This window comes from Engystomops pustulosus, chromosome 7, assembly GCF_040894005.1.
Source record: "Engystomops pustulosus chromosome 7, aEngPut4.maternal, whole genome shotgun sequence".
Classification (NCBI taxonomy): domain Eukaryota; kingdom Metazoa; phylum Chordata; class Amphibia; order Anura; family Leptodactylidae; genus Engystomops; species Engystomops pustulosus.
This window is the reverse complement of record NC_092417.1, coordinates 147,760,496-147,784,867: the sequence shown is the minus strand read 5'-3', so window position 1 is coordinate 147,784,867 and position 24,372 is coordinate 147,760,496. Positions and strand designations below refer to the sequence as shown.

Here is a 24,372-nt window from a genome sequence, read left to right as displayed (position 1 = left end):
AAACCAGGGGTTAGGTTTTAGAAAATAATAAAAAATGATTAGAGATTAGTTACATTTAGGAAACCTACATAGGAATCCAATAAATTAGTAAATTCCTGACAGTAGATTTCCTTTAAGACTCTTCCCCTGCTCTTAGTTGAGCTTTTCAATAGCAAAGGCAATACGTTAAATGACTCATATTATACCACGACTGATGATCTGGGATCAGAAGGGGATTGTTTTCGACTACCATTTTTCAGTATGCATATAGTTAGCTGAGTTCTCTCAAAAAATTAGACGGTTACAAAGGAGAAGACCAGGGTCTTCAGAATATATATTTTTTTAAAGTGAATGAGGGGTCTCTGTGACATCCCTGTTATAATAACCACTTCTGTTGTCTGACCTCAGCTTTCCTTTGATTTCCTCCTGTACTACAGAATGACTGCAATGTTTGATGACTGATTTCTTACAGATGTATTGATTTGTACACACCAGGCATCTCTAAACATTCCTATAGATCCGGGCTTTCAAAATGCTTCTATGGTAAATATTTCTCCAAACAAAATCTAACTTAACTCCTCAATTCACCTGCCTCATCTATATCCTTGATACACCCTTATTGAATTTCAAGGGTATATGTCCATTTTTGCCCATTTGTAACAATGTCAACAACATACTATATTTACAGTATACATATAGAGAGGTTCTTCAAATACCAAAATAATATAAAAAGTGACCACACATGTTATATTATCATCTCTACCATGTATACATTATCTATGAGACTCATGTATTCTGAAGCGTAAGTGCAGATTTCTTGTTTTAGTCTTGCCAGTAGAGAGATGCATAACTTTGGCTTTAGTCCTCATCCTCATATTTATGTCATATAAGAAAGAGATGTCTGCAAGTGAGGATGGTTCAAGTTCAATCTGCTCAGGGACCCTTATTGATTTCTTAACCAATTAATGTTGTAGAAGGAGGAGGAGGAGGGGGTCAGCTGTAAAGCTTCATTGCTTTCTTTCACCCCTTGCTGGAAACTGTGATGATGGACCAAGATAAATTTGTGATTGGTTGGGAAGGGGAAGCATCCTTGAGAGAGTGAGAGTGCTGAGCATGCATAAATAAGGCTGTAGGAGCAATCGCTTGCCTCCTCTCTCCTCCTCTCCTGAGTGGACCACAGAGAAACTGCTTCTGTGCATGCAAAACGGAGAGAGAGACAGGGAAATGTCAAAAGGGAGGGGGCGATACAAGGAGAGAGTGAAGCATTATCACTGAGAGAAGAGAGCAGTGTGAATGAAGCTCAGGCGAGAGAGGATCAGACAAGACTGTGCCCGGGAAGAGCAGATTAGTCCTGCCTGCTGGAGCAGGGCACCGGGGACATGCCACCTGCACCTACCAGGCACCCAACAGCACAGCTGCTCTGCATGCAGACATGTGGTGGAGGCCAGAGGGGATGCTCCTAAGTCACTGCTTTAGGGATTTTCTCTGTTTGGGGCATCTGCTGGCATGGCCACTTTTGCTGAAGACTGGTGGGTAGAGCGGCACTCCGAATCCTAACTCTTATCACAAAAAGTGCTTCTGCCTACTTCACCTGCTTTACAGATTTGCCATTGGATGGATTAATACTGCCAATTAAGTTTAAGGGGGGAAAAAAACCCTTCTACCTGCCAGTTTTATCCCTCCCCTACCCTGCCCCCTAAACTTGTACACTCACCTGCGCCATGAGACGGTCGAGTACGGATGAATCTACGTACCATCGCAGTCCATCCCTGGACAGCAAAGACTACTCTCTCCCCCAGGGTGGTGCTTTCCGGCGATATAGCAGCCTCTACGGGGGGCAGTTTGGGGCATCTGCAGGTGGCTCTTTTTTTGGGTTTCACACTAACCCTGGTCCGAAAGCCACAAAGTCAAAGTACACATCCCCAAAGGGCAACAAGTACGTGGTGTTTTACCTGGATCTCTCCTTCATTTTCCTCCTAGAGCTGAAGAGGTGCAGGATGGCACAGAGTTGCCTGCAGTGTATGAAATATCTCATGTTCGTCTTCAACCTCCTCTTTTGGGTAAGTTACTTTTGGAAAAATTTGAGGTTGGCGGGGGGCGGGGGGGTATTGAATGTTCTTAAATGTGATCAATCTTGTACTTTGTAATTTACTTGTGCCTAGATTGTACATTACTCAAAATGTCTATTTGCTACCACATGATGGAGTGTATTAGGATGTTTGGTAACGGACCAAGTCTCTAAAGTAGACAGATGTGCTTGTCCTAAGATGTATCTGAGGTTATGTGGAGTGTGACCAGTGCCGGCATTCTGTGATGTGAACATATCTGGACCTAATAAAGTGTTTCTCTGACCCTATCTCTATGCTCAGGTTTACTGTCTTAAAGAAGGTGATAAGAGAGAGATGTAGAGTTGGATTAGATCCAGATATTGGTGCATGATAATTTCTTCAAGCTGTCATTAATCGTCTCTATTTCCATGTAAATGGCGTCAAATTTCTATGATCCTCTTATAAAACGGATAAGAAGACACGACTAGTCCTCAGATGTCGGGTCTCAGCACATGCTCCAGGGCAATAAGCTGTAAATATTCATTGCCTGGTGGCCCGAGAAGATCAGGACAGGTCCTTACTGCAGCCTAGACTTGTGACTATGACTAAAAGTTATAATAGCAGCTTCTCTATAGAAGGAATATAAACCTGAATCCCCCAGGGACGGAGGTGTCAGATCGCTGCATCCATTGTAAGAGCACTATTATTATAGATTGTATGCTCCAAACTTCTGCTTTCACTGCCGCTAACCCCGTGTGCCCGCTATCCAGCTAATATTCTCCTGCTTCTATCAGCGACATCCATTGTATTCCTGTGTGTGTCAGATAAACCTGCCCCGGCAGAGACTCCCTGTGTATAATAAGCGATGCATTCACCGCTGTGCCGTAGCCTTGAGTGTTCGGCTACATTTAGGTGTAAATGAGTTTACTGCCCTTCAATTCCAAAGCTGTTTATGTTGCAATATCAGGCAAGTAATATGTCTTCTCCGGGCTGTGATACATATACAAGATGGATTGGCACCAGCGTGATAAGAGCTGTCAGGGTTTTAATGCTGGGGTTTTTAGAGCTTATGAATGTTGAATTCCACCTATCAAAAATAGTACATGTCTTTTTCTTCTATAAGCTGTCATTTCGGTTTATGAGTAACCTTGCGTGGCGGATCATGCGGCCCGTAATGTATTGTGATTGAGATAAGTCTTAGCATATGTAACAAGAACCGAGCCGCTAGATGTGTAATGCAGTAAATGCTTCAGCATCCTCTTACCTATTCCGCTACCTGTTTCAGATTGTCATTGCTCATATATAACTCATATATTCCAGAATTTAGGACAGGCAGACTACAGATTAGACTTGTCCGTCTCTGTAACAATATATAGAGAGTGAACACTGGAGCTCAAAGTTTGCTGCACTTTGGTGTTTCTTCTCTTGTGTGTTCTTATGTCTGCTCCCATTAACTTCTTTCTAATCCCCCCCCCCCCCACATACCCCCATAAATTGGTCGCCCACTTTATGAAGAAATTGTTAAATGAAACAAACCAATGTGGTGCCTCAAATGCTAAAAGAGTAATTCCGTAGGCCCCTTTCACACTGCCATTGTGGGGGACATATAATATACATCCCCTATAGACAGTTATAACAGTGCACAGAGAAAAGATAGAGCATCCTCTGTGTTTCCCCGTACATACGGCCGGGCGACGTGGATGGCTATGGAGAGGGGAGGGGTAAGCAGCGTGGGCGGGCATACATCAGTGTGAAAGATATGGTAGCATAGATAGTGTAGCCTTAAAGGGGTTGTCCACTATACCCAAGGTGTTTTGTAATGTGTGTAATGTGTGGGGACAGGATATCAGGTAATTTACCAATACACATGTATAAAAGTTCTCTTGATATGTAAAGTGAAGCCTCCTGTCTCTTACCTCATCAGCCAGACATTCCTGTCCATAAAATGACTGCAGATGGAGGGTCATGTGATCTATGTCCATGAGCAATCGCCCTGCCAGGACCTTATGATACTATTCATGACCAAGATAAGATCAAGGTCCTGGAAGGATGATCGCCCATGGACAGTTAGAAATCACACAATTTATGGACAGGAATGTCTGGCTGATGAGGTAAAAGACAGGAGGATTTACTCTACATATCAGGAAAATGGAGAAGAACTGTTTCTAGATGTAAATTGGTAGATTTCCTAATACCCTGCCCCCCACACATACACACACGTTACAAAAAAATACTAAGTAATTTGGCCAACCCCTTTGATGCCTGTAGGTCCTCTATGTAAACACTAGACACAGCAAGTTCATATTTTTCAAGATGGCAGAAGCCAATGTATTCACCTGATGTTCCCTCCTCTACATTCAGCTAATGTGCAGAGAAAGAGACTATCCTGCTTATGTCTGCACATGCGCCATATGCTTTTGCTACTGGTAGGAGCTGAGGAAGTAGTCAGAAGTCAGTGACAATGTGGGGTGTACCGTACATTTTGGGGTAATACAGTTAATGTTTTTGAGCTTCTCATGACGGTCCCCATCAATTTATTTAATTTCCAAAAGTGATCGTGTTTACGTTGATTTCAATGAAAATCTGGAACACTTCTATCATCTCAGCCATGGCTAATCTGAAAATGTATTAACAGCGATATCGCAATACAAAGGTTAACCCATTGCATACAGTTTTGTGCTGTAGCTTCACGGGCTATCACACTGTATCCCTCTCCCCTCTGCTCCCTCACCGGGAAGTGCTCACAGCACAAGGGGGATGGGGGGGGAGAAAGTGGGAGGCAGTGTAACAACATGTAAAGCCACAAAATAGAAAGGCTGGTTTAGCCCCTCTGGCTTATTTGCATATTTCCTTAATATTATTAAGGAAGGAGGCCATGGATAAGAAATATAAGAAAATAAACACAGTCACGGCCCCTAGATCTGTGAATAAGTGTCCCTGGTTTATCATGATGGATTTTGATGGCAGTGACCAATGGACGTCACAGCGACTCTACCTACCAGTGATGTAACTTGAGGCAGATGGGCCCCAGTGCAAAGTCTGTGTCAGGCCCCCAAGTATAATGTATGGTTTATAGTACTAGTCTTCTCATAAGGGAGATTGACATCTTATGTGCCCCCTTTAGTCTCTTGGGTCTCATTGCCACCACATCCTCTGCACCACCTAAAGTTATGCCCCTGATAAGAGCATGTATGGGTGATGGACGTCACTGTGCCGACTTTGTAAACTTTTGTACACATTTGTATTCAGTGTAAACTTTCTGATACAGTCCGGATTACTGAAATATATATTTCGCATGGCAGTAATATTGATTTCACATGATATATAGCAGCCTTGTGCTCTTTGCTCAGGACGTAACTCGTTGTCTTGTGCTTTGTTGCATTCCCTATTATTGCTGTTAATTAACTTTCCTCTGATCCGGGGCAGAGATTAAACATCCCAGGTAGGAGATTTATTTTGTTGAATTGTAATATTTAACCTTTTTTTTTGCATGAATTATTTAATTTGATATAATTAACTTTTTTTTAACACTACCTGATGATTTGACTGCCGGTTGCACAATGCATTCAAAGTGATTCACATTGTGCTAAGTATTACAAGCCTAAACGAAGATATAACCTTATTAGCTAGAAGTATATTATAGGAGTCATTGGTTATGTGACTATACATCTCTCCTGCAGCGGCCCCTACAGTACAAGGAAAATGACTGGCAATTAGCTCCTCCATGGTTTATGGAGAGGGGCTCTTTTATTATGGCATACTTTTTGGTTGCGTATAGACACTTGATAATGTTTTATTATCATTTTTGGTTATTCTTATTGTATCTTGCCAACACAAGTTCAGGACAGGTAGCTTGTAATCACGTTGAAGGATGAGCCAGAGTCATCATGGAAATCTAATAAAAACAGCATCAGGAGAAGGAGACGAGTTCCTGTACAAGCCAAATCCAAGTACTGGAATACAGAAAAATTACTATTGAGTCTATTGAGTCTGTTGTGCTTTGTGGGGTGTTACCAGAGGCCCCCTGGATACAGGTGTGCAGAGCTCTTGTGCACTGAAGCAAAGGATCTGCTCGACTGCAACATCTCACATGGTATACATTTACAATTTTTCTCAGTTTTATTGATGTTTTAGCTCCTATAAGTGATGGTGATCAGTGATCCTCAGTGTAAGATTCCAAAGTGTGGGCGGGACTCTCTAAGCAGACACTTCATGATTCCTGTGTGCTGACAATGTGCTTAGATTATCAGGGAACAGGTTTATATACACTTTTATTTAGCTTCTCAACATTCACTAGTATCTGACACATAGAAAAAGAGAAAAGAGACAGATCAGAGATGATGAGATCCATGAGATGGATATAAAACACAATGACACTCTCAGCTCTGCTACATCTCAGCTATAAAACACAAAGAGTCAGCTCTGCTATACCTCCTTCCCTGCTATAAAGATCTTATCTGTCGTTTGTAGAGTAAATCTCTGCACACTGCTACTTGCCGGAAGGAAATATCTGAGTTTATCTTGTAATTCAGGGGGGAAGACCAGAGGCAGAGAGCACAGCAGTGTGCAGATAGGAGAAGCTATTCATGAGAAGAATCTGCCCTGCCCGGCCATAGTCAGAAGATTTACGGTCAGATCCCGGGCAACCAAAATTGTGTATTTCTGTTAATTAGAGAATGTGTTATTCTGTTATCCTGAGTTTAAGAATCTTGTCTTTGTGGAGATACCCTTTTAAGGCTGCGTTCACACAATGGGCTTGGATTGCATTTTGAAACACATTGCAAGCGCATCGGGTTAAACTCCCGAAACACAAATGTGTTCAGACCAAAATGCTTGCACTCAGTAAGTAGCAACACGTGTTTTACCTTTAAACACATTACAATGTAAACACAGCCTCAGACTCAGGGACCCCCAGCTTTTAGGGGAAGTGCCTATGGGCACTTATCCTCCAGAGAAGGAATATACTGTCCTCTTACACGTTAGCACGGTGTGTAATCTGACATGTAGCTAAACCTCCCTGTCTTCTTAAGAAAAGACTGTAGAAAAACTGTAAATCTTCTCTTTATTGATGGTAGACAGGAAAAGGTGAAACTATAGGATGAATAACAGTGATATTCAGAATACATCAAATGATATGGTACATGGAATAGAAAATCTGTCATTCACAACAACATGAGGTAATACATCACTCATACTAAAGCTACAAACATGTCAGCATTTACATGGATAATGTGCTCACCAACTATGCAGGAACAGGCTGTTTGTAATGAACTTGAGGTACAAACAAGTTATGTGAAGTGGCTCCTCACACTGTCAGATATGAGGAAAGATGGCTGCTGTTATTACAGACTACAGTAATAAGCAATCCCACAATGCCTCAGGAGATTTCCCATAATGCTTAGAAGATTTCCCATAGTGCATTGAAAACTACAAACTAGGAAATGTGCTAAACCACCAGTAGATGGCGCTGTTACCAGCCTTACACTGCAGACGGAAACCTAACCAGCTAGATTTCTGCAGAGGACAGAACACTCCCCGCTTGACGTCGGCCGACGTCACTATTATGTTCATTGGGTGAAAACAGTAGAACAAGTTCTCCTACTGGTCTTAGGAACAATTTTGTCTCACTCTGTTTCCGTATTTTAACTTCAACCTTCCGTACATTTCCATCTTTACTTGGGAATGTCTTGGTAATGAGACCTAACGGCCACTCATTTCTTCTTGACAGGCAATCTTTGAGCACCACATCACCAGGCTGGAGGTTAGGGTTCATGGTTTGCCACTTTCTCCTTGGTTGAAGGGTGGGAATGTATTGTTTTCTCCACTTGTCCCAGAAAGTATTGGAGAGACTCTGAACTTGTCTCCATTGATTTCTGTAAAGGTCTTTATCATCAAATTCTGCAGGTGGGGTGCAAACAGTGCCCATTTTCTGTGTAAGAAGTATGGCTGGGGTAAGCACGGTTGGGTCATCAGGATCATTGGATATCGGAGGCAACGATCTTGCATTTTGGTGCCTTGTCCGCTCATGGTAGACAAGGAGAGTAGCTATATGATGCTGTCCGGGAACTATAACAGGATGCTTCTCTGCAAAATCCATTTTGACTTCCTTAATACGTCCTCGTATTCTTAACAATCCATCATCATCGATGACTGGGTCAAGTTTCCTCAGAACACCGTCTTTAGGTACTGGTCTTTGACTGATTACACAGTCAATTTCTTTGGCATAGGTCTCAAGCTGTGCTGCTCGGATCTGACCTGGATTCTTCGGGTGATACACTCCAAACATGGGTAGGTACCAGCGCTCTTCAGAATCCAGAAGTTTAGGTGCTAACTCTGCATGACCGTTCTGGAATATCTTCTCCATGAAGGCAAAGAAGTGATCCCTCATCTCTGGTTTCCTTTGTAGGTTCTGTCTTAGAGAGACAAATCGTTTGTAAACTTGTTCTCTGTTGTTGGGCAACCGATGTCTCTGAGGCCTAAATGGTAGAGGTGTAATCCAGCTCTTTGTTTCGTTCTGCACCATTCCCTGTTCCATTATGTCTAGGAATAGTCTGTCTTCAAATGACATTGCCATAAGATTGTCTTCCTTTGTCTTGTGGAAAACTGTGCACCCTAGATGATCTCGGCTTTCATTCCAGATGCAGTTGTCATAGGCAGTGCCATCAAAGGTACTAGGTGATGAAGTGTTGTGTGGCAGATCTTTTATGAAGAACTGATTTTCGCATGGTTGGAGGAGAGATGGGCGTCCAATCTCGAGTGTACTAGTAAGCATGCTGTTGACTGTAGTTGGCCTGTGTACACCTCCTAAACAGACCTCTCCAACTATGACCCATCCTAGGTCGAGTCTCTGAGCATACGGGGCATTGTGAGGGCCATTGATCTGTTGCCTAACCTTGTGGACTCGTAGGATATCTCTCCCAAGGAGCAAGACTATCTGAGCCTCTTGATCAAGATTTGGGATCAGGTGTTCTATACACTTCAGATGGGGTTGGTTTGCAGCTACTTCTGGTGTAGGTATCTCGGACCTGTTGTCAGGAATCTGGTTACACTCCATTATTGTTGGTAAGGGCAGACACACTTGACCATTTATAGACTCAACTACGTAGCCACTTGCTCTTCTTCCGGCTGTCCCTACGGTACCGGCACAAGTTTTCAGAGAGTAAGGGGCACTGGGGCCTCTGATGTTAAAGCTATCAAAGAAGGCAGACTTGGCTAATGACTTGTTACTTTGGTCGTCAAGAATAGCATATACCTTGATGGCTTTGTTTGGTTCGTTGGCTGGGTAAATTCTTACTAGGGAGATTTTGGAGCATGACCTGCCTCCTATGAAATCTCTACAAACCTCTGTGCAGTTTGTGGTTACTTCTGAAGAATCAGGATTTGTATCTTTCAACTCCCCGCTATGCACTTGGGTATGGGGCGAAGTCCTCGATGGTGGTCCTGGGTGTAGGGCTGTGTTATGCTCTGTGCTATCACATTCAGTACACTTTGGGCTGACCTCACAATTCCTGGCAAAGTGTAGTGTTGAAGAGCAGCATTTGAAGCAGATGTTATGTTCCTTAAGGAAGGCCTTGCGGTCCTCTAATGACTTTTCCCTGAAGGTTCTGCACTTAAGTAGGGAATGTGGCTTCCTGTGTATAGGACACTGTCTGCTTGGGTCCTTGACTCTATCTCCTTCTTGATGGGTGCTGACCCCTTCATGGGCTGAACCTGTGGAGGAAACGTTAATTTTGTGCACCTCCACCATATCCCTGCGAGGTTTACTAACCAGGGTGGTGGCATATGACAATGTGAAATCAAAGCTAGGATCATTTCTAATTCTAGCTTGTTCAGAGACAAAATGTACAAATACATTAAATGGAGGAAATTGTACATTGTAAGTCTTTTTATATTGAGACCCAATAATGAGCCACTTTTCTTGCAGGTTATAGGGGAGTTTCTGCACTATGGGGTTCACACCTTTAGCAGTGTCAAGATATGTCAATCCCACCAGATCCCCTTGTAGCTTTGCAACACACAACTCCATTAACAAGTCACTTAACTCCCTAAGCTTTGCATAGCCTTTGTTTGCTATTTTAGGAAAGTCCTCAATTCTCTTGAACAAGGCATTTTCTATGACTTCTGGTGAGCCATAGCATTCATCTAGTCTATCCCAGACCATTTTAAGACCAATGTCTGGATAATTTACATTAATGTCTCTGATTCTTTTAGCGTGTTCAGCAGACTCGCTGCCTAGCCATTTTACCAAGAGATCCAGTTCCTCACTAGATGACAGATCTAAGTCTCTGGTGGCATTTTGGAATGAAGCTCGCCAAGCTCTATAATTTTCAGCACGATCGCTGAACTTGACAAGTCCTTGTGTGACCAGCTCACGTCGAGCAAGGAACCTGGCAAAGTCCATCGTGGCTTGATTTGCACTGAACCTGGCTGGTGGTGTATTGTCAGAGTACATGTGTGGTGTGCAATCATACCTGTTGGAAGTCTCTGATTTTGTCCCACCTGCGTAGTAGTGTTCTGAAGCAAAGGGCATCTCTCTCAGCTGGAGTGGGTTTTTGACCTTCTGTTCTGCAGAGAGGTGGCTGTAGCTTGCTTTACTTGGATGCAAATCTTCTTGTTTGCAGCAAGGAGACTGATAGTGGACTTTCTGGTGGTCCGAATAATCACGGTGGCTTGGCTTGTTAAGACGCTCCTCATCAAGTTGTGAATAATAGTCGCCGTCTGACTTGGAATGTTGATAGACGTATTGTAAGGTACGTGATTCTGGATCCTGGTGTTCAAGCTCTGGTGGGAGGGACTTCTTAGTTTCTGGAAGTTCTAATGATTCTAGAAATTCTGCTTCTGCTATGGCGGCTGCTGTCTCTTTCTCAGCAGCAAGTTTCTCTAGGGTTGCTTGAAGGCGTGCTTTCTCCATACTCAGGGAAGCTTCTCTTAACCTGATCTCTATTTCCTGCTCTGCGAAGCTGGATTTCGCTTTTGCCGCTTCTGCTTTAGCGCGGGCAATGGCGGCAGCTTCTCTGATCGATGACCTGTTAGAGCCACTTGTGAGGGACCTTGTCTTGACCGAAGATGCTCGACTTTGAGACATAGTGCGACTGTTTGGAGACTGTTGCGATATCCGTATGCAGGCTCTGCGTGGATAATGGCGGACTCCGTATAGTCTGATCTCAAGAGCTTGTACGTAGCAGTTGTTTCACTATACTGTCCTCTTACACGTTAGCACGGTGTGTAATCTGACATGTAGCTAAACCTCCCTGTCCTCTTAAGAAAAGACTGTAGAAAAACTGTAAATCTTCTCTTTATTGATGGTAGACAGGAAAAGGTGAAACTATAGGATGAATAACAGTGATATTCAGAATACATCAAATGATATGGTACATGGAATAGAAAATCTGTCATTCACAACAACATGAGGTAATACATCACTCATACTAAAGCTACAAACATGTCAGCATTTACATGGATAATGTGCTCACCAACTATGCAGGAACAGGCTGTTTGTAATGAACTTGAGGTACAAACAAGTTATGTGAAGTGGCTCCTCACACTGTCAGACATGAGGAAAGATGGCTGCTGTTATTACAGACTACAGTAATAAGCAATCCCACAATGCCTCAGGAGATTTCCCATAATGCTTAGAAGATTTCCCATAGTGCATTGAAAACTACAAACTAGGAAATGTGCTAAACCACCAGTAGATGGCGCTGTTACCAGCCTTACACTGCAGACGGAAACCTAACCAGCTAGATTTCTGCAGAGGACAGAACAAGGAACATAAATCTCTCCATCTCCACCAGTTTGGAGGGTTTTCCACTCCACTTTGGGCATGTTGGGGTGGTGCGCTGGAAAACTGGTGGAGACTGTAGCAGTAATCTTCAGCAGTTCAGACCTGGTCTAATCAGGTTACTTCCACAGGGGGTAACTTTAAGACTGGCATCTAAAATGCCAGTCCCATACAGTGACATCCCATACACATGGGGTACTAGCTGGACCTGTAGCTGCGGTCAGCATTTGCACCTGTAGCTGCGGTCAGTATTAGGTTTCATCATTTGCACTCTGTTGACGCAGCATTGCTGCAACAAAGGCAGCGAGGGGAGGTAAGAATAGAGGAAAGTATTGGTGCGACAGCAGGGCCTCCCCATAATATAAAAATCATTTATCCCAGACAACTCCTTTCATTTCACTTCTGTCGCTTGCTTTGATGTCCTCAGCGTTAATATATATTTAACTATCCGGAAAATATTATACAAAGCACACTAGATCATGTCAATGTAGAGTGCAAAATGTGATGTCATGGAAGGCGGAAAACTGACCATGTGTGGAAAATAATCAATCCTCCTATTGTAAACTCCCACACAAGTGAGAAGATACTGTGAAGGTGAATAAGCTTGTGCTATGTTTAGGGGGAGGCTGCTCATATACTCCTTGTCCTATATATTTCCATGGACAGAAGTGATATAGTAAAGGTTGTAACCCTAGTTTGTCAGTAAGTAGTATGACACCACTTTTGTCAGCTATAATTTTACTCAAAATAGTTGTCACTTCTTGTCCATACTATACAGGTCATCCAAAATTATTATAGCTTCAAGTAGTACAGGGCTGCACAACCTTTATCAGTCTGAGAGCCTAATTGTCATACTATTCTACTTCCAGGGGCCATTCTAGTAACCTTAGCACCTTAGATGCACCAACAATTACAACACAGCACGAAATACCACCCCAGAAACCAAATACTGTATTGAGACACTAACTAATTCAGATCCTAGACCAGTCAATGAAATGCAGCATACAGTATCCAAACCAGACCGTTAGTAATGGAGATCCCCCTGAGAAGATAATAATAATGTAACCACAGATCAAACAACTATTATAATGGAGAGACCCCAGAACAGTTAATGATAATAATGGAGAGAACCCAGAGCACCAATATTAATAATGGCGACCACATATCATACAACTATAATAAGACCCCAGAGCAGATAGTAATAATAATGGAGAGACCCCAGAGCAGAAAATAATGATAATGGAGACCACATATCATACAACTATAATAATTAAAAGAAACCAGAGCAGACAATATTAATAATGGAGAGACCCCAGAGCAGATGATGAGAATAATAATAATAATAATGGAGAGACCCCAGAGCAGACAAATAATATAAGAGAGGCCAGTATAGACAATACAAATACTGGAGACACCAGAGCAAGCAAATAATATTGGAGACCCCATAATACTTGAGACCTCTTGCCAGCTGTACACACCACTACTCGGGCTCCTGCACCAAAGCGCGCCTACATCATACATCAGTGCTTAGGGCATATTCACACTTCTGTTTTTGATTGCAGAGCTTAGGGCAGCACACAGTTGTTTTTCACAGAAATTTCCAATGTGCGGATTGAGAAAAGAAGTATGGATGACCCCTCAAACTGTTCATATAAACTAGACAAATCCTACATAGCTTTACTGTTAGGACCTAGGGATACAAGAGAGAAGCATTGGGTAGGAGATTTGCCGCTGACCGGGTACAATTAGTGCCAATGCTAAGCATTACATTACTCCATCACATGCCTGCAGCTTCCCCTCTACTATAGGCTTGTCAGGTATATTATGTGCCTAATGGACAATTTCTACCATTCATTATCAGATTCTCACATTCCTCTTAACAATGTTTTCTGCCCAAGTTTTTGATGGCTTCAAAAAAGTAATATTCCGGTTGGTAACACTTCCATCACAGGTGTTTATGTAGTTTTTCAATTTCTAGATACTATTCTTGCAAATTCGCCAGTGCAGAACCATAACACAAATATGAGAACAGACGGCAGCAAATCCTTTCCTGGTCTATACTTGCTCTCACAGGCTACGTACATGTGCACTGTTATTCTGGTTTCTAGTAAGAAAAAAAAACCCTATAGTGCCATGTGTTGGATTCTAGTGGTGCCGGATTGACTCTAGTGGTGCCGGATTGACTCTAGTCGTGCCTGATGGACTCTAGTGGTGCCTGGTGGACTCTAGTGGTGCCTGGTGGACTCTAGTGGTGCCTGGTGGACTCTAGTGGTGCCTGGTGGACTCTAGTGGTGCCTGATGGACTCTAGTGGTGCCTGATGGACTCTAGTGGTGCCTGATGGACTCTAGTGGTGCCTGATGGACTCCAGTGGTGCCTGATGGACTCCAGTGGTGTCTGATGGACTCCAGTGGTGTCTGATGGACTCCAGTGGTGTCTGATGGACTCCATTGGTGTCTGATGGACTCCATTGACTCATAGGGTCCTTCTAATTTCCGTAATTTTGCTATTTTTTAGTTTAGTTTTTCAATAGAAACTATGATGGAAAGCTCTGGCGCTAATGTGCATGAAACCTTAAGGTGTATGTGACATAAATCCTTGATAGGAGGAAGGGATATGCTGTAAATGTTGTAATATAATCTATCAGCAGAAACTAGCCTGATTGTTGACAGTTTCCTGGCAACATCAGATCTCTATATACACTGCTTTGGGCTGAAAACGGCATAAAAAAGTCAGATGGTATATTACAAAGAAGAAGGATTTTTACATCTACTGAGTTTATAGTCAATGGTAATCTGAGATAGAGCTTCTCTTAAATCTCTGTTTGACATTTCCAGGCTGTCTCCCGCACTGACATCCATAATATGAGAAGAAACTCAATAAATTATAGCATTTGACAGTTCTGTGGAAAGTTCTCTCGACAGTTCTTGCCTTTAATGTTTAATGATTAACCTCACTCACCTTAATCCTAGAACCATAGCCGGCTCCTGGTTCCAGTAGGCCCCTGGGCGACTTAGACTCAGTGGTGTCCTTTTGCAGTGAACTCATGTGGTGGCATTAAGAGAAAGTAAAACAGCCCACTGTTCCGTAAAATTTTCCCTAGTTTATCATTCCAAACAGCCCATTCAAGTTCATTTTATATACAGCCCCCTCAGAGTTTCATTTATGAACAGTCCCACATGGTCATACTATATACTGAGATTCTGCCTGTGTGGGCCCCCCCAGCAGCTCTGGGCCCCGACACTTGCCCTTGAATGCCTGGTGCTAGTGCAGGCCCTGCCTGGAACCATCCCAAACCAGGAGAGAGACAGAACTGCCGGTTCACATCCAAATCCCAATGAAATATGTGACAGTTTTGGGTTTGAAAGTTAATTTTTCTATATTTACATGTAAGCATTGGGTTGATGACTCACATCTATTATCTGGATTTCCAAAAGATGTCCTAGAATGCTATGGAAAGTGGAAACATGAAATCTTACGGCTCCGAATCAGCAATAGATGGCAGCTTAGCAGAGAATCAAGCCTAGGAAATCATGAAATTGAATATATAAGTTTCTCCTTCACAATAGCCACGACTGTGCCTGAATGTGAATATGACAATGCAGGGTAATCTAGTATTCTTTATTCCACATAATGCTGCTTATTTCTGCAGATAGTTCTCCCTGAAAAGTCATGGAAATACAGTAAGACATCTTGCTCAGAGGAAGAAATAGCACGCTTTGAATCAGAACAGATGCTGAGATTTCGAGGAGAAATGTTAAGAATTGCACTCACAGAATTTATTAGCAGCGGCAGATCAGGGCTGTCCATTCTCTTATGCATTTGGAGTAATAGACTGGAAGTCCAGAAGCCAAGCATGGTATGGTGACACATAAAAGCTGAAATAATAAATTATTCAGGAGGCCTGGTGTGATGTAGACGTGAGTATAGCAAGTGTGCCGCATGAAATATTCTGCACCGTAATTATTTATTCTTCATTCTATGTGGACATTGTCAATGTATAGGCTCCGCTGGATGTTTTATGGCTAGGAAATTCATTATAGAAGCCTATCTCCGGCATACATGTACAGTAGCCGGTCTGTGTGGCCATTACTCTGCTTAAAATGATGGGACTCCCACGACTGGGCTACTACCAATGGAAATGGTTCTAATTTAAGGACTAAAGTGGATAAACTAGCCATGGCACAGGACTGAGCTCAATTCATTATAGTGATATATGATACTGTAATTTCCTACTCGACCATAGATATACTGCCCTGTAAATTAAGAAGTGAGTAGAGAACTGTAGAGGCATGGTCAGGCTCATCATGGCTTGTAGTCAGCAGAGTTCATCTTGGCTTGGTTGGTGTAGGAAATCCTACAGTCACAAGAAGTTCTCCGAACGTTCACAGCTGTCTCTGCTGGCTCTTATTGGTGGTTCTACCCATCCAAAAACGTTTAGACCACATTGACTATACTCTCTAAAATTGGAGACCGCAGCCGAGTTGGAAAGAAAAGTCCTTGGAGTGATGTAAGTAGTTCATGGAGCTTCATCCACAGATGTCTTCTCTCTTTCCGCACTTCTAGGCATAATGCACGCAAGAGTTTGGTCTTCTCCTGGCACCAGACATGATCAATAAGCCATGGTGACGAATGCTCTTCTCTGAAGCTAGGAGAAGACTGCATTTATGTGTTGTGTGTACAGATTTCATCAGCAATGCTGACCACATGTATATAAGGGAGAAGGCGAGTATGGAGAGAAGAAGAGTATTCTTGAGGATACCTCCATGACACAGATGGCACAGTGATGCCCATGACTCTGGACTTCTTTGGCAAGGAGCTAGGTATGCAGCTCAGGACATTTTTGAGAAAAGTAGGTTTAGGTGCCCTGTGTAGTAAGTTATAGCATCCTGACATTTAGTCGTCGTGTTAAAACCTGATGATCCCTTAGGACAAGATGCACCAATAAAGCTTAATTATACAATCGTTAAATATGTCCAAACGTTAAGTGATTCATTATTAATAATCATTGTTCAGCTAGTATAAGCTGCAAGTATGAGGCCCTCATATCCACCATGTTGCATAGCCCTGGCATATATACAGAAGCTTTTATGTGCAGATAACACATGGCAGACGTAATATATGCACAGATTGAAACTTAATGAGTGAAACTCCTATATGGCACCTACAATTTGCATAGCACTTCTGTTTCTTTGGAGATAGAAAAATTGTTCTGCTGTGGAACTGATCTACTGGATGAAAGCAAAACAATATATTTTAGGGCTTGTTCACATATATATAACATCAAAAGATGGAGAGGAACTAAAGCCATTGTGATCGCAACAGTATACTGTAGGATCTTTTCTGACAACGTGTGCATTAATTTGGATGCTGTACGTCACTTTTAGTAGAAAAAAAGCAGTGTCCTACAGTATCTGTTGTTGGAAAATTGCTGCCCACAGCAGTAATTTGACAGTAATTTAAGATTTTAACACATTGGGGCACATTTACTTACCCGGTCCAGTTGCGATCCAGCGGCGGGTTCTCCGACGCTGATTCGTGTCCGGGCGGGATTCACTAAGGTCCGTGTGCCGATATCCACTAGGTGTCGCTGCTGCGCCGAGGTCCGCTGGAGTTCACCGGAGTTCACCTTCTATTTCTTGGTGCAGGTAAGTGTGTGTCAAGCGACACTTTTTTTTAAAATACCGCGGTTTCTCCAAATCCGTCTGGTTTTCCAACGGCCACGCCCCCTATTTCCATGCAACCCGGCGCCGAAATCCGATCGCATGCACCAAAATCCCGGGGCAATTCAGGGAAAAATGGAGCAAATCGGAAAAATACGGGAAACCCGACGAAAATGTGCAAATCGGACCCTTAGTAAATGACCCCCATTATGACAATTGAAGTGCAAAAATGCCAATGTCCAAGAGCGGTGAGTTGAACTTCTCTTTCTGTATCTTTCCCCCCGGTGCACCGTATCCATCCCAACTGTATATTGTTGGGATGGATGATATATCCCCCTACTAAACTTCTAACACATCATCCACTTTAAGAACTTGCCCCCATAGCTGCGTGACTTGGAAAACCAACCACCGGCAAAACAGCATGGAGAGGCAGGGAAACCCCTTCTTGTGTGTGCAGTTCCGTAAGAGGATGGGGAAGAGACTCCCACCCCTTAAAGTCCCCCCCCCTCTTGACTGCTCTCCCATTCAGCAAATTAACTCTTAACAGTCCTACTCTAAATCCTACTCATGGCAGCCATATGCTAGGTCCTGTCTGACCTCCGTCATTTACCTGCACAATTCAGGTTGGAGGTTTTTGGGATTCATAGTTGGGCCATGTCCTGGATGCATTTTCTTACAGTTTGGAGCCATCATCTGAGCATTGCTTTATGGTGCTGCAATATGGATTTGTTTCTTGGCAGATAATTAGCTGGTAGTGGCGCTGTCACTGGATAATTATACCATGTTCTGTATCGTAATGGCATACATGACTTATAAAAACTACGGTGACTTTATCTTTATTACTCTGTCGTTTATAAGAAATCATGACAACCAAAAATTATTTACCTGTCAGAGTCTTTGTACTCACTGCCAGCTGCTGTCCAGCTTCAAAATATGCAAAATTCAGCTTTTATGTCTAAAACCTAAATGCTATACAATTGAGAATCCAAATACCAATCTACCCTCTTAGTAAAGCCCTCATGTTATATGGCTTTAGTTTAGTTGAGTGCCTTTAGTTGAGTAGCAGACTTTACTCATTTTTCTTATCTGTGGGTACATATCTCAGTATTATGGAAGTCAGGCATAAAAAAAGGAAGGGGATTTTGAATTGGAGGTCCTCAAACCCAGGAGCATTATTTAAGGGGGTTCGGAAGGTGCTGTTGGACCCAGCCAAGAAGCCTTAGCGACCTTAGTTTGTGTCTCCCCCTGTGTAGGCCCATCATACATCAATCATCCAGGGTTTAGCCTCCTGTCTCCAATCCCATGGTCTATATCTAGTTGCAGAAAGGCACTGAAAACAGGATAATTTGTCCTTATGAAAATCAAGTGTAGCTGCTGCACCCATATTCAATATGCAGAGGACATTTTGACATTTTTTGTCATCATCTGAGTCATCATCTAAGGTTTTTTACCCAGATTTGCAACGTATACCCTATGTATGTATCTGAAAACATGAAATCATAGCATGCCTCTATAGACTTGTATTCCTCTCCATGCCTCCATTGAGGCATGCTGTGATTTCATGTGATCAGATACATATATGGGGTAGAAATTTCAAATCTTACTGGGTAAAGGACCTTAGATGACATCACCCCGGTCACTTCATATGAAGTGGCCAATGATGTAACAAAGCTTATGTTGCACACATCAGCATGTTCTAGTAGCGAGAGCTGTCATTTAGGTACATGAAGTCAGGACAATGCAAGTAAAATATAATATGCAAGTCTCATTTAGTGTCATTGGACCCACATCAAGTGAGTTGTGTATATGTTTACAAACTGATTTTTAACATTGCAGCCATGGAAAGGAGCCATGATAAGGACAATGGTTTTTAATTGTAGTATTTATTTGGGGGGGGGTGTTAATTTAAATGACAGGTTCTCTTTAAGTTAAAAAAAAACCCAGATATAAATAATCTGAATCAACCAACTACATTACACCCATAACTATACGTAAAATTCACCATGTCTCAGACATCATATGTGTGCAAGGAGATCAGATTCTGGACTCCACTCCACAGGAAGGACCTATATCTGGATTAAGGCTCAATTCTACATCTGTTGGAGTGTTCCTTTAAGAATATTTGCACTCTGCTGATCTATACAGTTGTCAGCATTTGATATTCCAGAAGACGTCTTTTCTTTTCCCCTATTAACAGCAACAATTTACATAATACTGGATAAAACGACACCTGCATGGAAGAGGGAATATGAGATGTCATGTCCAAAGAGAAGCTGCCTGTGTACCTCATGCAGATTACTTCCAGCAGACAGAGGAAAGGTCAATTATAGTGTACAAGGGTCTTATGCTGCTTGCACACACCACGGATCCTTAATAGCCACAAAGGTCAAGAGACATATTTATTCTGGATGGAAACCAGAGCGAAAAGCGGAAAATATTCATAGATCTTCTTTTGTCATTATTCGATTTGGAAAGGAAATCCAATGAAGGACAATTGGTTGTTAAGATAATAGGACCTGGCATCCCAGATCCTGCACTCAGGATTTATGGGTGGTGATGTACTCATAAACATAAACACGAATCAATGTAACTGTAAAAGCAATGAGCTTGTTGGGTGCTGGAACCGATCGCTAGCAATCACCAACATAATGGGCACGTATACATCAGAGAGCACAAATAATAAGCCTTTATGAGTCATTGTAGGGAATAACCTTGATAAATAAGCAGATAATGTTGGCTGCACGACATTCGGAGCATTGCATAGCAGTATGTCTACCCTAATTGTAGAGTAAAATTCACATAAAAATATGCCAGAACTATATTGAATATAAAATATGCCAGATTGTCATCCCTGCACCTTATCCTTTACTTTCTATAAGACGACATTTAAATTCGTCAGGCTCCATCCGGAATTTCTGTTAAATAGACAACAGTTTTCATTAATTTTTCCGTAATAAATTCCTGAGGTGCAAAGGAAGGTGACCTTCTGTACATTCATCTCTATGGAGAACTGAGGGTGAATGGAAGGCATTCTGCTCAACCCCCCCCCCCCCCCATATTTATTCTCTGTTATGCCCTTCTAATGCACACCAGTGACCCAAGAATGAACTAAGATGACAGCTACACCAAAAAAATATATACTGTTCCATATAAAATACATATGTATATAAAATACAGTACAGGCGGTCCCCTACTTAAGAACACTCGACTTACATACGACCCCTAGTTATAAACGGACCTCTGGTAATTGGTCATTTTCTCTACTTTAGTCCTAGGCTACAATAATCAGCTGTAACAGTTATCACAGGTGTCTGTAATGAAGCTTTATTGTTAATCCTGATTCTTATGAAAACCCAATTTTTAAAATCCAATTGTCAAAGAGACCAAAAAAAGTTCTGGCTGGGATTACAATGATAAAGTATACAGTTCCGACTTACATACAAATGCAACTTAAGAACAAACTTACAGACCCCATCTTGTATGTAACCTGGGGACTGCCTGTATACCGATAAATCTGACTGTAAGATAACTGGCTGGAACAGGATCTGGTCTGAAGTAGGACAAGAAGAGTGTTAAACACACCATCAGTTAAGCCCTGACCCTAGATGGAGCAGCTTAGCAGGTGGTTAGAGCCTCTGTTCTACAAGTTTGTATGGTCATTGTGTACAAAATGCTAAAAACATAGTGTGGTCAGCAATATTTCATGTTTACCTTTATGATTAAAGAGGTTATCCCGCTGAAGACATAGGATCGAGGATAGGCGTGAAAAAGTCCCTTAGAATCCACGTTGGCATGCGTCACATCAGTTACATTTTTTGGGGGCTACCAGAACCACCGGGCAGGTGGGAGCGTGGAAGCCCCATCCTGAAAAATTTACTAAAGTCTCTGCCAGAAAACAGCAGAGCCTACTACTGAACTTTAGACCAGGTTTGATTTGATCTAAACTAGTCAAACCTGACTAAGATCATGGGAGAGAGGCAGATCGCCCTTTACAAATTTACTAAGAGACCAGAGTCTTTTAGTAAATCCAGTGAGCAGTTCACCGATGGGGACAATTAAGACTGGCATTTAAAACACCAGTCTTAATAAATTTCCCCCATTGTTTAAGTTCTAGTGGCGGTGGTAGGTGAGACCCCCACCAATCTCACATAGTCTTAGGATAGGTCAACAATATCTTAATCTTAATTGTTAACTGCCTCTATAATTTAAGTATTTCTTGATTACGATGTTGGAGCATCTATGGCAGCCAAGAAATTAAAGCTTATCTGCAACAATACATGAATATTAACAGATAACAGATATCTCTGATCATTGGCCCACCCTGATCCTTACCGCAGACTATCTAATACTCTATGAAGACTATACGTCCAAGTGCATAGAGTTAGGAGTCAAGGTGTAGCGGTTAATTGACTGCAATGTGCTGCTGGCACCTCCGACAGCAAGGGTTATACGACTGTCAATCCTGTCTGAGTCAGTGACATTGGTAGACTCTAAGTAGATTAGCCCCAAAACCTCAATTAGCAAGGCTGTTAATCTTCTCTCTGGGACATTACCAGAAAGCCTTGCGTGCAGAGATTTAGATAATCATATTTGTTCTGATAAGATACTCTGGACGCCTTGTGCAGGCAGCCTGGTGATGTGAACCACCGGAGAGATCTGGATGAGTCTTGCCATATGACATGTGCCGCTTTGTATACATAACAATTTTCCCGATCACAAAACTGACATTGTATAAAGCCAGGTTTAACATTACTGGATGTGTTTTACTGAGGAGGATGAATAAAAAAAAAAGCATTCATTTTTTTTTACACATCCCAGAAGGTCCTTGTCTTGACCCAAGATAATGGGCAAAGGTGATGACCTTGACTCAATGTGATGGGCAAAGCCACATTTGCACTTTTCCGCTACCATGCCTTACTTTGTAGGTTCTCCAAATGGCCACAAATGAAAAACACACTTGTCAACAGAATTCCCAATATGTACTAGTCTGAAAAGGGAACAAGGCTTATGTAACCCCACAATAAAATGAGCGGTCTGGTTTAAGGGGTCTGGTTTAGGGGGTCTGGCTTTTGAGTGAAGGTCCATGGGCGGGATGTAGATAACTATTTTAGCAGAAGTATGGAGAAAAAATTGGGGCAGAATGACTCTCTAGCATTTAGATCGGGCTCTGTGGACTAAAACCGGGCAAACTAATGATGCAATTTTTTTTATAATGGTTGCACCTCTTTCTCATTTCCTAAAGTCATACCTAAATATTGACCCATTTAGGTGGAGCTAAAAACTTGCTCCATAATTTGGTGCATGTCGTTTGAGCCGTTTCCCATTAAGTCATAACCCATTGGGGCTTACATTGGGTCCGCGGCCGCACTTTCATCTGACTTTCCAAGTTTCTCAGGAATTGCCTGTCTGTGACAGGTATTTAGCAAGGGATTGTGTTACATTCGATCGGCTTGTGATGCAGCTGCGCTGCTTCCATGCGACACAAATCGGGGGGCGTGCCGTCAGACGATCCGACTGATTCGGACTGAGTGCAGGATTTAAGATTCAGATTGTGTCACAAGACAATGCACTTACATGCACCAGGAAGAAGAAGGTGAACTCTGGCAGACCTGAGCGGGGAAGCGACACATGCAGGATATCGGGCACACGATCTTAGTGAATCGCGGCACAGTGCATTTTACACGGACAGTGCACTTTCTGTGAACTCCTCCGGATGGAGGCAACATTCTGCAAAAAAAAAGATGGAATATTTCTAGGGGTATTTATTACTTGTCGTATTGATTTACGTATTGCAACAGTAAAATTCTACATTAAGAAGTTGAGAAGTTCTACATTAGCTACAAAATGCAACAAGGTAGGGACACAAAGGGTTACTGAAAGGTGCACTGTATGCATCATCTCTAACATTACTAGGCTGCTGAATGCAGGTAGTTGTTGCCTATCCACAGTATTAATAAAACAGCTACCAACGTTTTACATCTACGAGATGTTGTCATATTAAAATTTTCTTGCAATCACCATGTTTGGACATCTGAGTTCACTATTGTCCCTCTGTTATTCCTCAAAATATATTCTCAAAAGAGATTCACTTTAGAGGGAATCAGTCACCACAATCCACCTACCAGAACTAAATACCATGTTATATAGGGCTATGCCCACACATGGCACCTGTAGCTTTGTTTTTATTTTCCAGCTGCTCCTCTCATTCCAAAACGAGATGTACATAACACAGTAGTTAGTTCAGGTTGGTGGATCATGGTGACATATTCGCTTTAAGTTACTGTGAGAGAGATCATATTTCTCTCCAGATGCCATCTTGTTCACTGTCAGCCAATCTCATGATGCAAATACCATTTTGTGTAATCTGCCTGCTTGTCCTTGACTCCTGTAGAGTTCCTTAACATTATTTTGGGAAAAGCAGCCTATGGGGAGGTGCTCAAAGTATATTCAAGCTAACCTATAGCATCTCAGTGTTTTATCAAATTTCCACGGCCCTTGCTAAGCATTTTCTATATGCACAGCTGCGAGTCTGGAATAAAGTGTGATTGAGTGCAGCTTATGACTAGCTCTGGGTACAAAGACCTATATAATTTGGAGATCACCTTACAACTTAGGGCGGGTTGTTGGAGCCCTGGATAAAAAAACAAACAGCACACATAGGTTATGTGGTTGACCAACTGGCAAGCAGTTTCTTTCTATGAGCTGCTCAGACTAGTTTTATACAATGGCAGTGGCTGGCACTTACTACTGGTTTGTGTCTCCATTTGGCACTATCATATTCTTCATGTAGACATCGGGATTGATGTACGCTCAGTTCCACCAGCGGCCTGTTGATCTGTATTTGACCAGTAATGATCATATTTTGTTGCTGACTACAAACAGTGTGTATTTATTACAGACTAG

General features: G+C 42.3%; 1 protein-coding gene across 7 annotated transcripts in view; it reads left to right on the top strand.

Moving 5' to 3' along the window:
* Positions 1 to 24,372, top strand: part of TSPAN4 (tetraspanin 4) — a 430,281-nt gene that overhangs the window by 274,511 nt on the left and 131,398 nt on the right. For 5 of the 7 annotated variants that reach the window (XM_072118168.1, XM_072118169.1, XM_072118171.1 and 2 more), the window contains one exon: positions 1,960 to 2,039. In XM_072118168.1, the coding sequence (XP_071974269.1) occupies positions 1,977 to 2,039 (63 nt within the window). In that variant the 5' untranslated portion in view covers positions 1,960 to 1,976. Of the gene's footprint in view, positions 1 to 1,119; positions 2,040 to 24,372 lie in introns of those variants that run through there. The other 2 variants (XM_072118167.1, XM_072118166.1) reach the window with 2 other exon arrangements.